This window comes from Oncorhynchus kisutch, unplaced genomic scaffold (assembly GCF_002021735.2).
Source record: "Oncorhynchus kisutch isolate 150728-3 unplaced genomic scaffold, Okis_V2 scaffold3072, whole genome shotgun sequence".
Classification (NCBI taxonomy): Eukaryota; Metazoa; Chordata; class Actinopteri; order Salmoniformes; family Salmonidae; genus Oncorhynchus; species Oncorhynchus kisutch.
In genome coordinates this window covers 86,102-101,101 of record NW_022265017.1, presented here as the reverse complement: position 1 = coordinate 101,101, position 15,000 = coordinate 86,102, and the positions used below count along the sequence as shown (strand labels likewise).

The window sequence follows — 15,000 nt, the reverse complement described above, 5'->3', positions numbered from 1 at the left end:
GACGGAGTCTACAACCCACACAAGTGGCTCAGGTAGTGCAGCTCATCCAGAATGGCACATCAATGCGAGCTGTGGCAAGAAGATTTGCTGTGTCTGTCAGCGTAGTGTCCAGAGCATGGAGGTGCTACCAGGAGACAGGCCAGTACATCAGGAGACGTGGAGGAGGCTGTAGGAGGGCAACAACCCAGCAGCAGGACCGCTACCTCCACCTTTGTGCAAGGAGGAGCAGGAGGAGCACTGCCAGAGCCCTGCAAAATGACCTCCAGCAGGCCAAATATGTGCATGTGTCTGCTCAAACGGTCAGAAACAGACTCCATGAGGGTGGTATGAGGCCCAACGTCCACAGGGGGGGTTGGGCTACAGCCCAACACCGTGCAGGACGTTTGGCATTTGCCAGAGAACACCAAGATTGGCAAATTCACCACTGGCGTCCTGTGGTCTTCAGAGATGAAAGCAGGTTCACACTGAGCACATGTGACAGACGTGACAGTCTGGAGACGCCATGGAGAACGTTCTGCTGCCTGCAACATCCTCTAGCATGACCGGTTTGGCGGTGGGTCAGTCATAGTGTGGGGTGGTATTTCTTTGGGGGGCCGCACAGCCCTCCATGTGCTCGCCAGAGGTAGCCTGACTGCCATTAGGTACCGAGATGAGATCCTCAGACCCCTTGTGAGACCATATGCTGGTGCGGTTGGCCCTGGGTTCCTCCTAATGCAAGACAATGCTAGACCTCATGTGGCTGGAGTGTGTCAGCAGTTCCTGCAAGAGGAAGGCATTGATGCTATGGACTGGCCCACCCGTTCCCCAGACCTGAATCCAATTGAGCACATCTGGGACATCATGTCTCGCTCCATCCACCAACGCCACGTTGCACCACAGACTGTCCAGGAGTTGACAGATGCTTTAGTCCAGGTCTGGGAGGAGATCCCTCAGAAGACCATCCGCCACCTCATCAGGAGCATGCCCAGGCATTGTAGGGAGGTCATACAGGCACGTGGAGGCCACACACACTACTGAGCCTCATTTTTACTTGTTTTAAGCACATTACATAAAACTTGGATCAGCCTGTAGTGTGGTTTTCCACTTTAATTTTGAGTGTGACTCCAAATCCAGACCTCCATGGGTTGATAAATTTGATTTCAATTGATAATGTTTGTGTGATTTTGTTGTCAGCACATTCAACTATGTAAAGAAAAAAGTATTTAATAAGAATATTTCATTCATTCAGATCTAGGATGTGTTATTTTAGTGTTCCCTTTATTTTTTTGAGCAGTGTATATCCACAGGTACACCTCCTATTGACTCAAATGATGTCAATTAGCCAATCAGAAGCTTCTAAAGCCATGGCATAATTTTCTGGAATTTTCGAAGCTGTTTAAAGGCACAGTCAACTTAGTGTATGTAAACTTCTGACCCACTGGAATTGTGATACAGTGAATTATAGGTGAAATAATCTGTCTGTAAACATTTGTTGGAATAATGACTTGTGTCAAGCACAAAGTAGATGTCCTAACAGACTTGCCAAAACTATAGTTTGTGAACAAGAGATTTGTGGAGTGGTTGAAAAAAACTGTTTTAATGACTCCAACCTGAGTGTATGTAAACCAGTTTTAATGACTCCAACCTGAGTGTATGTAAACCAATTTTAATGACTCCAACCTGAGTGTATGTAAACCAGTTTTAATGACTCCAACCTGAGTGTATGTAAACCAATTTTAATGACTCCATCCTGAGTGTATGTAAACCAGTTTGGATGTAGGTCTGTGATATCTAGACCAGAAACATCCAGACTAGAAACGGTCAGTCTTACCCTATTCCAGGCTCCAGGTATGAGGGGGGGTACATGGGGGTTGGGCTGCAGAGAGAGAACACACACTGTCAAGGAAACATCTAGATTAATACTTGTCTTTCTCCACGCAAAAATGTGAATTGTAACTGTTGCCTGTTATCTGTAAGAACCAGATGAGACAGTTAGCCTGGACATGTCAACACACAAACACACACACACACACACATCACCCTGAGATCTGGACGAGCTAGCAGGACTTCCTGTAATAATTCATCTCAGGGGAGGAGCTAACCGCTCACCCCGACTCAGAAAGACACACACACACACACACACACACACACACATCACCCTGAGATCTGGACGAGCTAGCAGGACTTCCTGTAACAATTCATCTCAGGGGAGGAGCTAACCGCTCACCCCGACTCAGAAAGACACACACACACACACACACACACACACACACACACACACACCACAAAATGACACACAGACTGCAACAACGTTTCAGGTGTGTATCCTACTGACCCCAGGTCTCTGTCCAGCATGGTGCCGGGGTGGAACGGGGGAAAGGAGCTGCCGTTGGGGGGCTCCTTCGGAGAGTACAGCTTGAATGACTTGGAGGAACAGCCTGAAAGACAGAGAGCATTACAACTGTAACGGCTGAATACAGAAAGACAGAGAGCATTACAACTGTAACGACTGAATACAGAGAGCATTACAACTGTAACGACTGAATACAGAGAGCATTACAACTGTAACGGCTGAATACAGAGAGCATTACAACTGTAACGACTGAATACAGAAAGACAGAGAGCATTACAACTGTAACGACTGAATACAGAGAGCATTACAACTGTAACGACTGAATACAGAGAGCATTACAACTGTAACGACTGAATACAGAGAGCATTACAACTGTAACGACTGAATACAGAAAGACAGAGAGCATTACAACTGTAACGACTGAATACAGAGAGCATTACAACTGTAACGACTGAATACAGAGAGCATTACAACTGTAACGACTGAATACGGAAAGACAGAGAGCATTACAACTGTAACGACTGAATACAGAGAGCATTACAACTGTAACGACTGAATACAGAGAGCATTACAACTGTAACGACTGAATACAGAGAGCATTACAACTGTAACGGCTGAATACAGAGAGCATTACAACTGTAACGACTGAATACAGAGAGCATTACAACTGTAACGACTGAATACAGAAAGACAGAGAGCATTACAACTGTAACGACTGAATACAGAGAGCATTACAACTGTAACGACTGAATACTGAAAGACAGAGAGCATTACAACTGTAACGGCTGAATACAGAGAGCATTACAACTGTAACGGCTGAATACAGAGAGCATTACAACTGTAACGGCTGAATACTGAAAGACAGAAAGCATTACAACTGTAACGACTGAATACAGAGCCCACGTACAGAACACATAATTAGTTATTATAGTTCAAGTTAAAATGGTGTCACTTCTTGGGGCGAACAGACTACATCTGTTAACGACTTTACTTTCGGTGTTGTACACCGGCTTCAAAGGGGGATTTCACAGCTGTTTACATGGTACAATACGTCTCCACACGACACCTGCTTCATTTGTCACATGAACTGAAGCGAACTATTAGAATTCTATCAACCAGGAAATGGCAGAGCGACATCTGCATAGTGCATCTTTAAGTGATCAGTGTGTGTGTGGACGCTAGTAGGGACGACCAGTTCTGCCTTAGTTTCACTTGGCTGCACCCATTCACAGGTAAGCAGCCACACACACACACACACACACACACACACACACACACACACACACCACAGTTTTCCTAACATAAAGGTGCAGGACAACAATTTCCCGGGCCCAAACCAATAACTCTTGTACACACACGGCTCCTGCCCTGTATCCCCTCTCCCATCACAGCCACCCCTCCTTCTACGCCCCTAAACTGACCCCATACACATTCTACCCCTCCTCTCTCTATAACAACCATCTAGCCAGTCCTAACCCTCCACCTCTCTCTATCAAAACAACCATCTAGCCAGTCCTACCCCTCCTCCTCTCCATCACAACAACCATCTAGCCAGTCCTACCCCTCCTCTCTCTATCATAACAACCATCTAGCCAGTCCTACCCCTCCTCCTCTCTATCATAACAACCATCTAGCCAGTCCTACCCCTCCTCTCTCTATCATAACAACCATCTAGCCAGTCCTACCTCTCTCTATCATAACAACCATCTAGCCAGTCCTACCCCTCCTCCTCTCTCTATCATAACAACCATCTAGCCAGTCCTACCCCTCCTCTCTCTATCATAACAACCATCTAGCCAGTCCTACCTCTCTCTATCATAACAACCATCTAGCCAGTCCTACCCCTCCTCCTCTCTCTATCATAACAACCATCTAGCCAGTCCTACCTCTCTCTATCATAACAACCATCTAGTCAGTCCTACCCCTCCTCCTCTCTCTATCATAACAACCATCTAGCCAGTCCTACCCCTCCTCTTTCCATCACAACAACCATCTAGCCAGTCCTACCCCTCCTCTTTCCATCACAACAACCATCTAGCCAGTCCTACCCCTCCTCTTTCCATCATAACAACCATCTAGCCAGTCCTACCCCTCCTCTTTCCATCACAACAACCATCTAGCCAGTCCTACCCCTCCTCTCTCTATCATAACAACCATCTAGCCAGTCCTACCCCTCCTCCTCTCTATCATAACAACCATCTAGTCAGTCCTACCCCTCCTCCTCCTCTCTATCATAACAACCATCTAGCCAGTACTACCCCTCCTCCTCTCTATCATAACAACCATCTAGCCAGTCCTACCCCTCCTCTCTATCATAACAACCATCTAGCCAGTACTACCCCTCCTCCTCTCTATCATAACAACCATCTAGCCAGTCCTACCCCTCCTCCTCTCTCTATCATAACAACCACCTAGCCAGTCCTACCCCTTCTCTCTCTATAACAACCATCTAGCCAGTCCTACCCCTTCTCTCTCTATAACAACCATCTAGCCAGTCCTACCCCTTCTCTCTATCATAACAACCATCTAGCCAGTCCTACCACTCCTCCTCTACATCACAACAACCATCTAGCCAGTCCTACCCCTCCTCCTCTCTATCATAACAACCATCTAGCCAGTCCTACCCCTCCTCCTCTCTATCAAAACAATCATCTAGCCAGTCCTACCCCTACTCTCTCTATCATAACAACCATCTAGTCAGTACTACCCCTCCTCCTCTCTATCAAAACAATCATCTAGCCAGTCCTACCCCTACTCTCTCTATCATAACAACCATCTAGCCAGTCCTACCCCTCCTCTCTCTATAACAACCATCTAGCCAGTCCTACCCCTCCTCTCTCTATAACAACCATCTAGCCAGTCCTACCCCCTCCTCTCTATCATAACAACCATCTAGTCAGTCCTACCCCTCCTCCTCTCTCTATCATAACAACCATCTAGCCAGTCCTACCCCTCCTCTCTCTATAACAACCATCTAGCCAGTCCTACCCCTCCTCTCTATCATAACAACCATCTAGTCAGTCCTACCCCTCCTCCTCTCTCTATCATAACAACCATCTAGCCAGTCCTACCACTCCTCCTCTCTATCATAACAACCATCTAGCCAGTCCTACCCCTCCTCCTCTCTATCATAACAACCATCTAGCCAGTCCTACCCCTTCTCTCTCTATAACAACCATCTAGCCAGTCCTACCCCTCCTCCTCTCTCTATCATAACAACCATCTAGCCAGTCCTACCCCTCCTCCTCTCTATCATAACAACCATCTAGCCAGTCCTACCCCTCCTCCTCTCTCTATAACAACCATCTAGCCAGTCCTACCCCTCCTCTCTCTATAACAACCATCTAGCCAGTCCTACCCCTCCTCCTCTCTATCATAACAACCATCTAGCCAGTCCTACCCATCCTCTCTCTATAACAACCATCTAGCCAGTCCTACCCCTCCTCCTCTCTATCATAACAACCATCTAGCCAGTCCTACCCCTCCTCCTCTCCATCACAACAACCATCTAGCCAGTCCTACCCCTCCTCCTCTCTATCATAACAACCATCTAGCCAGTCCTACCCCTCCTCCTCTCTATCATAACAACCATCTAGCCAGTCCTACCCCTCCTCCTACTCTCTATCATAACAACCATCTAGCCAGTCCTACTCCTCCACCTCTCTATCATAACAACCATCTAGCCAGTCCTACTCCTCCTCTCTCTATCATAACAACCATCTAGCCAGTCCTACCCATCCTCTCTCTATAACAACCATCTAGCCAGTCCTACCCCTCCTCCTCTCTATCATAACAACCATCTAGCCAGTCCTACCCCTCCTCCTCTCTCTATCATAACAACCATCTAGTCAGTCCTACCCCTCCTCCTCTCTCTATCATAACAACCATCTAGCCAGTCCTACCCCTCCTCTTTCCATCACAACAACCATCTAGCCAGTCCTACCCCTCCTCTTTCCATCACAACAACCATCTAGCCAGTCCTACCCCTCCTCTTTCCATCATAACAACCATCTAGCCAGTCCTACCCCTCCTCTTTCCATCACAACAACCATCTAGCCAGTCCTACCCCTCCTCTCTCTATCATAACAACCATCTAGCAGTCCTACCCCTCCTCCTCTCTATCATAACAACCATCTAGTCAGTCCTACCCCTCCTCCTCCTCTCTATCATAACAACCATCTAGCCAGTACTACCCCTCCTCCTCTCTATCATAACAACCATCTAGCCAGTCCTACCCCTCCTCTCTATCATAACAACCATCTAGCCAGTACTACCCCTCCTCCTCTCTATCATAACAACCATCTAGCCAGTCCTACCCCTCCTCCTCTCTCTATCATAACAACCACCTAGCCAGTCCTACCCCTTCTCTCTCTATAACAACCATCTAGCCAGTCCTACCCCTTCTCTCTCTATAACAACCATCTAGCCAGTCCTACCCCTTCTCTCTATCATAACAACCATCTAGCCAGTCCTACCACTCCTCCTCTACATCACAACAACCATCTAGCCAGTCCTACCCCTCCTCCTCTCTATCATAACAACCATCTAGCCAGTCCTACCCCTCCTCCTCTCTATCAAAACAATCATCTAGCCAGTCCTACCCCTACTCTCTCTATCATAACAACCATCTAGTCAGTACTACCCCTCCTCCTCTCTATCAAAACAATCATCTAGCCAGTCCTACCCCTACTCTCTCTATCATAACAACCATCTAGCCAGTCCTACCCCTCCTCCTCTCTATCAAAACAATCATCTAGCCAGTCCTACCCCTACTCTCTCTATCATAACAACCATCGAGCTAGTCCTACCCCTCCTCTCTCTATAACAACCATCTAGCCAGTCCTACCCCTCCTCTCTCTATAACAACCATCTAGCCAGTCCTACCCCTCCTCTCTATCATAACAACCATCTAGTCAGTCCTACCCCTCCTCCTCTCTCTATCATAACAACCATCTAGCCAGTCCTACCCCTCCTCTCTCTATAACAACCATCTAGCCAGTCCTACCCCTCCTCTCTATCATAACAACCATCTAGTCAGTCCTACCCCTCCTCCTCTCTCTATCATAACAACCATCTAGCCAGTCCTACCACTCCTCCTCTCTATCATAACAACCATCTAGCCAGTCCTACCCCTCCTCCTCTCTATCATAACAACCATCTAGCCAGTCCTACCCCTTCTCTCTCTATAACAACCATCTAGCCAGTCCTACCCCTCCTCCTCTCTCTATCATAACAACCATCTAGCCAGTCCTACCCCTCCTCCTCTCTATCATAACAACCATCTAGCCAGTCCTACCCCTCCTCCTCTCTCTATAACAACCATCTAGCCAGTCCTACCCCTCCTCTCTCTATAACAACCATCTAGCCAGTCCTACCCCTCCTCCTCTCTATCATAACAACCATCTAGCCAGTCCTACCCATCCTCTCTCTATAACAACCATCTAGCCAGTCCTACCCCTCCTCCTCTCTATCATAACAACCATCTAGCCAGTCCTACCCCTCCTCCTCTCCATCACAACAACCATCTAGCCAGTCCTACCCCTCCTCCTCTCTATCATAACAACCATCTAGCCAGTCCTACCCCCTCCTCCTCTCTATCATAACAACCATCTAGCCAGTCCTACCCCTCCTCCTACTCTCTATCATAACAACCATCTAGCCAGTCCTACTCCTCCACCTCTCTATCATAACAACCATCTAGCCAGTCCTACTCCTCCTCTCTCTATCATAACAACCATCTAGCCAGTCCTACCCATCCTCTCTCTATAACAACCATCTAGCCAGTCCTACCCCTCCTCCTCTCTATCATAACAACCATCTAGCCAGTCCTACCCCTCCTCCTCTCTCTATCATAACAACCATCTAGCCAGTCCTACTCCTCCTCTCTCTATCAGAACAACCATCTAGCCAGTCCTACCCATCCTCTCTCTATAACAACCATCTAGCCAGTCCTACCACTCCTCCTCTCTATCATAACAACCATCTAGCCAGTCCTACCCCTCCTCCTCTCTATCATAACAACCATCTAGCCAGTCCTACCCCTTCTCTCTCTATAACAACCATCTAGCCAGTCCTACCCCTCCTCCTCTCTCTATCATAACAACCATCTAGCCAGTCCTACCCCTCCTCCTCTCTATCATAACAACCATCTAGCCAGTCCTACCCCTCCTCCTCTCTCTATAACAACCATCTAGCCAGTCCTACCCCTCCTCTCTCTATAACAACCATCTAGCCAGTCCTACCCCTCCTCCTCTCTATCATAACAACCATCTAGCCAGTCCTACCCATCCTCTCTCTATAACAACCATCTAGCCAGTCCTACCCCTCCTCCTCTCTATCATAACAACCATCTAGCCAGTCCTACCCCTCCTCCTCTCCATCACAACAACCATCTAGCCAGTCCTACCCCTCCTCCTCTCTATCATAACAACCATCTAGCCAGTCCTACCCCTCCTCCTCTCTATCATAACAACCATCTAGCCAGTCCTACCCCTCCTCCTACTCTCTATCATAACAACCATCTAGCCAGTCCTACTCCTCCACCTCTCTATCATAACAACCATCTAGCCAGTCCTACTCCTCCTCTCTCTATCATAACAACCATCTAGCCAGTCCTACCCATCCTCTCTCTATAACAACCATCTAGCCAGTCCTACCCCTCCTCCTCTCTATCATAACAACCATCTAGCCAGTCCTACCCCTCCTCCTCTCTATCATAACAACCATCTAGCCAGTCCTACCCCTCCTCCTCTCTATCAAAACAATCATCTAGCCAGTCCTACCCCTACTCTCTCTATCATAACAACCATCTAGTCAGTACTACCCCTCCTCCTCTCTATCAAACAATCATCTAGCCAGTCCTACCCCTACTCTCTCTATCATAACAACCATCTAGCCAGTCCTACCCCTCCTCCTCTCTATCAAAACAATCATCTAGCCAGTCCTACCCCTACTCTCTCTATCATAACAACCATCGAGCTAGTCCTACCCCTCCTCTCTCTATAACAACCATCTAGCCAGTCCTACCCCTCCTCTCTCTATAACAACCATCTAGCCAGTCCTACCCCTCCTCTCTATCATAACAACCATCTAGTCAGTCCTACCCCTCCTCCTCTCTCTATCATAACAACCATCTAGCCAGTCCTACCCCTCCTCTCTCTATAACAACCATCTAGCCAGTCCTACCCCTCCTCTCTATCATAACAACCATCTAGTCAGTCCTACCCCTCCTCCTCTCTCTATCATAACAACCATCTAGCCAGTCCTACCACTCCTCCTCTCTATCATAACAACCATCTAGCCAGTCCTACCCCTCCTCCTCTCTATCATAACAACCATCTAGCCAGTCCTACCCCTTCTCTCTCTATAACAACCATCTAGCCAGTCCTACCCCTCCTCCTCTCTCTATCATAACAACCATCTAGCCAGTCCTACCCCTCCTCCTCTCTATCATAACAACCATCTAGCCAGTCCTACCCCTCCTCCTCTCTCTATAACAACCATCTAGCCAGTCCTACCCCTCCTCTCTCTATAACAACCATCTAGCCAGTCCTACCCCTCCTCCTCTCTATCATAACAACCATCTAGCCAGTCCTACCCATCCTCTCTCTATAACAACCATCTAGCCAGTCCTACCCCTCCTCCTCTCTATCATAACAACCATCTAGCCAGTCCTACCCCTCCTCCTCTCCATCACAACAACCATCTAGCCAGTCCTACCCCTCCTCCTCTCTATCATAACAACCATCTAGCCAGTCCTACCCCTCCTCCTCTCTATCATAACAACCATCTAGCCAGTCCTACCCCTCCTCCTACTCTCTATCATAACAACCATCTAGCCAGTCCTACTCCTCCACCTCTCTATCATAACAACCATCTAGCCAGTCCTACTCCTCCTCTCTCTATCATAACAACCATCTAGCCAGTCCTACCCATCCTCTCTCTATAACAACCATCTAGCCAGTCCTACCCCTCCTCCTCTCTATCATAACAACCATCTAGCCAGTCCTACCCCTCCTCCTCTCTCTATCATAACAACCATCTAGCCAGTCCTACCCATCCTCTCTCTATAACAACCATCTAGCCAGTCCTACCCCTCCTCCTCTCTATCATAACAATTATCTAGCCAGTCCTACCCCTCCTCCTACTCTCTATCATAACAACCATCTAGCCAGTACTACCCCTCCTACTCTCTATCATAACAACCATCTAGCCACGCTGCCTGACCCTGGACCAGAGGTCACACACACAGCCACGCTGCCTGACCCTGGACCAGAGGTCACTCCCACAGCCTGACCCTGGACCAGAGGTCACACACTCAGCCTGACCCTGGACCAGAGGTCACACACACACAGCCACGCTGCCTGACCCTGGACCAGAGCTCACTCCCACAGCCTGACCCTGGACCAGAGGTCACACATACAGCCTGACCCTGGACCAGAGGTCACTCCCACAGCCTGACCCTGGACCAGAGGTCACACACACAGCCTGACCCTGGACCAGAGGTCACACACACAGCCACGCTGCCTGACCCTGGACCAGAGGTCACTGCCACAGCCACGCTGCCCGACCCTGGACCAGAGGTCACACACGCACAGCCTGACCCTGGACCAGAAGTCACTCACACAGCCTGACCCTGGACCAGAGGTCATGACCTGTACTGTCTGATAGAAACTCTCCTCATTGTTGATGTCTTCTGCCTCAGCTCACTGTGTGTGTGTGGCCCTACCCATTGACCCACCTCATCTCACATAGCCTATACAGCAGACTATCTAATAATAATAATAACAACAATGCCATTTAGCAGATGCTTTAATCCAACAACACTTATGTGACTGATGATGATGAGACTGATTCCTTGGTGATGTTGTGTTCATAGACCTATAGTGTGAATATTAACACCATCATCTCTCCTCCGAGGCTACAATCTCCGAGGCTACATCACAGTCAGAGTGCAGTAGAACTCACACGTGTCCCAAAGCTGTCCCCTACACGTGTCCCAAAGCTGTCCCTTACACGTGTCCCAAAGCTTTCCCTTACACGTGTCCCAAAGCTGGCCCCTACACGTGTCCCAAAGCTGTCCCTTACACGTGTCCCAAAGCTGTCCCTTACACGTGTCCCAAAGCTGTCCCTGACACGTGTCCCAAAGCTGTCCCTGACACGTGTCCCAAAGCTGTCCCTGACACGTGTCCCAAAGCTGTCCCTTACACGGGTCACAAAGCTGTCCCTTACACATGTCCCTTACACATGTCCCAAAGTTGGCCCCTACATGTGTCCCAAAGCTGTCCCTTACACGTGTCAGAATAATGTTTTGGGCCCATTGTTTTTGTCAAATAAACCTGGGTCAATGGAAAACTACTGTCATGGAAACTTGACAGTTGCCATGACGATGACAAGGGAAGGAGTGTATGTGGGTGATTTTTGCTTTGTCTTAACCACACTGTACCCTCTGACTGAAGTCCCACACACACACCTCCCTGACATCAACAGAACACAATCACACACAGACACACACACACACACTCAACAGGACAGAGTAGCATGCCTATTCAGAACATCCTCCATCAATCTACCTGTCAAAGCCACAGCCGGCAGGGTGGTGGCAACACAATGGTAGTGAACTCCCTCGACCTCATCACTCACACACACACACACAGGAAGTAGCACCTCTGTCGTAAAGGGTTGGTCTCATAAAACATTTATCAGAGACACACACACCTATCATGACTCTATACAGTCACTGTGCTGAGCGAGGAACACAAAGTGTCTCAGACACACAGACAGTAAAATCTGGATCTTCCAGGGACAGACACACACTTGCATAGACTAGACCCAGAGACCGACAGGAGAGCGTAATCATGACTGCCAAAACACCATCTCACTCAAACCAAAGTATCAAAACTGGGTCTAGCCTGACTGTTTATTATGGAACTAGGGCTGGTCGATACATTCTGATTCATGAAATGGATATATGTGTTTTAGCGCGATGTTACAAATGTCTGTATTGCAAGAATCAATCTTCTATTTTTTTGATGAGGGATTTTCTGTTTGGTCTCGTCTCCTTCCCTCCTCCTGTACTGACACCAAGCCCCTCCTCCTCCTCCTGTGCTGTGACAACAAGCCCCTCCCCCTCCTCCTGTACTGTGACACCAAGCTCCTCCTCCTCCTCCTGTGCTGTGACAACAAGCCCCTCCCCCTCCTCCTGTGCTGTGACAACAAGCCCCTCCCCCTCCTCCTGTGCTGTGACAACAAGCCCCTCCCCCTCCGCTGTGACACCAAGCCCCCCCTCCTCCTGTACTGACACCAAGCCCCCCCTCCTCCTGTACTGACACCAAGCCCCCCCTCCTCCTGTACTGTGACACCAAGCCCCTCCTCCTCCTGTACTGACACCAAGCCCCTCCTCCTCCTGTACTGTGTACACTGAGTATCTTCCCACCCACACACAGACACCAAGCCCCTCCCCCTGCCACTCACAACAACAAAGAGGAAAGATCCCTCCTTCCTCTCTGACAACAAGCAGTTTCAACTCTCTACTTTCATTTGAGGTTTGGTCCAACAGAATGGGTGAGATGGAGAGAGAGACGTTATTTTACTGTAATAGAGGAGTTAACCTTTCTAACTTTGACCCTTTATATGTCTCAACTCCCACCGTGTAGAGCAGACCCTCCTAAAACAGGAGAATCAATCAACATGTATCTCAGATTCTGTCACGTGGCATTGTGGTACCACGTACCGCTAGCAGCATTTAAGCCACATGCTGTTATGTGCTAGCTGTCTAGTCCAGTGGTTCCCATCTGGGGATACTAGGACCCCTGGGGGTACCTGGCCTATCCACAGGGGGAGCTTGAGAAGACTGATGAGATCACAGGCAGACTGGTGAAAGGTACATGAGTGGTAGTCCGGGCAGAGCAACATTCAGTTGGTGGTACAGTAACCGTAAAAGGTTGGGAGCACTGGTCTAGTCGTATAAATGTGCAACGGGCATAAAAAAAACATTATATAAGGATTTGGCAACTTGTTCTCATTCTGAGAAATAAGCATCTTCTTATCCAGGAAGCCACTTGACTTCAACATCTTAACAAAATGAACAGGCTGTTGTTCCAACAGATGGAGACGGACAGGGGGGTCTATTCATAACAGTTCAACCGTTACACCTTGTTAGCAAGCAGTTTTTTATTTATTTAACTAGGCAAGTCAGTTAAGAACAAATTCTTATTTACAATGACGGCCCACCCCACCCAAACCCGGACGACGCCGGGCCAATTGTGCGCTGCCCTATGAAGCCTGGAATCGAACCAGGGTCTGTAGTGACGCCTCTAGCACCGAGATGCAGTGCCTTAGACCGCTGCGCTCCTCGGGAGCTAAATATAAATATTAGCTGGCTACTCACTAGCACCTGGGCTTGTGCTTGAGAGATTATTTATGAGTTCATTTTCTATACTGCCTGCTACCAGAAGTTGCCCATTATTAGTGCACGGAGCTGGTTACATTTGTAACAAAAGGGGATTTTCATAGACAGACTTGAAAGCCAAGGAGTATTGCAAAAAATGTAATTTTTAGTAGTTCTTATGGTTGTGGAAGGCTTATATTTAACCAAGGAAACATTTTACAAGCCCTGAATTCATTAGATTATTGCTGACTGTTTAAAATGCAGTGTATTGGCCTTTATTTGCACAACAACTCTTGTTCAGAGAAAACGTTAAAAAAAATATATAGATATCGGCCATAAGTATATAAAAAAATATATGGTTTTCAGGCCATATCCCAACTCTGTGGAATGCCAATAACCCTATGATAATAGCTGCATCACAACAAAATTAATGGATACATTAATTAATTAATGGATACATTAATTAATTAATATTATTTCCATTACAAGCTAAAAGACTACAGTACAAACCCATTAGCTCTGATCCTTCACTTTGTGTGTGTGTATAAAGAACCATTAGCTCCGTTCCTTTGCATGGTGGTAAACGATGGGTCAGTCCAAATCAAATCAGCAACAAGCCACACTTCCTCTGCTGCAAATTACCCTCTTTACAACAACAACAACACACACACACACAGGGGGGGAGAGAGAGGGGCAACTTCCTGTCTTTGAGATGTGATGGTGGTGGTAATCTGATTTCCCTGACTGTAAATCTGACCTGTCATCAGATCAGGGAGCCAAACACAACATTCTCAGAGGAATTCCATTCGAGAATTCACGATTACAACTAAAGCCTAAACATTCACGAATATATAATAAATAAATGCCATTCTAGATTCTAAAACCATCATTTCACAAACTACAAAGCCTCTAGCCTACTATGGCTACATTCGAAGTTAATATCTGGAGTATTTCTAATTGGATAACAAATTAAATAGCTAGCTAGATTGTTTACAAGAAAGCGTGTACTACAGTAGTAGTCAGCTACAAGTATAAGGACAGTAGTGTTTGTCAACAAAGTGACAAGCATCAGCTGTGGCTACATGAGAAGTCAGCTAGCTCCAAGCTAACTGGCTAGCTACAATGTTACATGTAGTTAGCATTACAAGCTAGCTACATCCGAACGCCGGGGGTTCACATATTGTTGCAAAATGCATCGATTGGGTAGCTGCATTTGATGATAAATTGGCGTAACTGCAACAGTAGCAAACGGTGAGAGGACATCTTCAATAAACACAAA

At 47.5% G+C, this 15,000-nt stretch overlaps 1 protein-coding gene across 1 annotated transcript in view; it reads right to left on the bottom strand.

Moving 5' to 3' along the window:
* The window catches only part of LOC116352968 (LIM domain-binding protein 1-like), a 31,061-nt gene that overhangs the window by 12,326 nt on the left and 3,735 nt on the right, over positions 1–15,000 (bottom strand). The window contains 2 exon segments of the mRNA XM_031820186.1: positions 1,811–1,855; positions 2,315–2,417. Coding sequence (XP_031676046.1) covers positions 1,811–1,855; positions 2,315–2,417 — 148 coding nt within the window.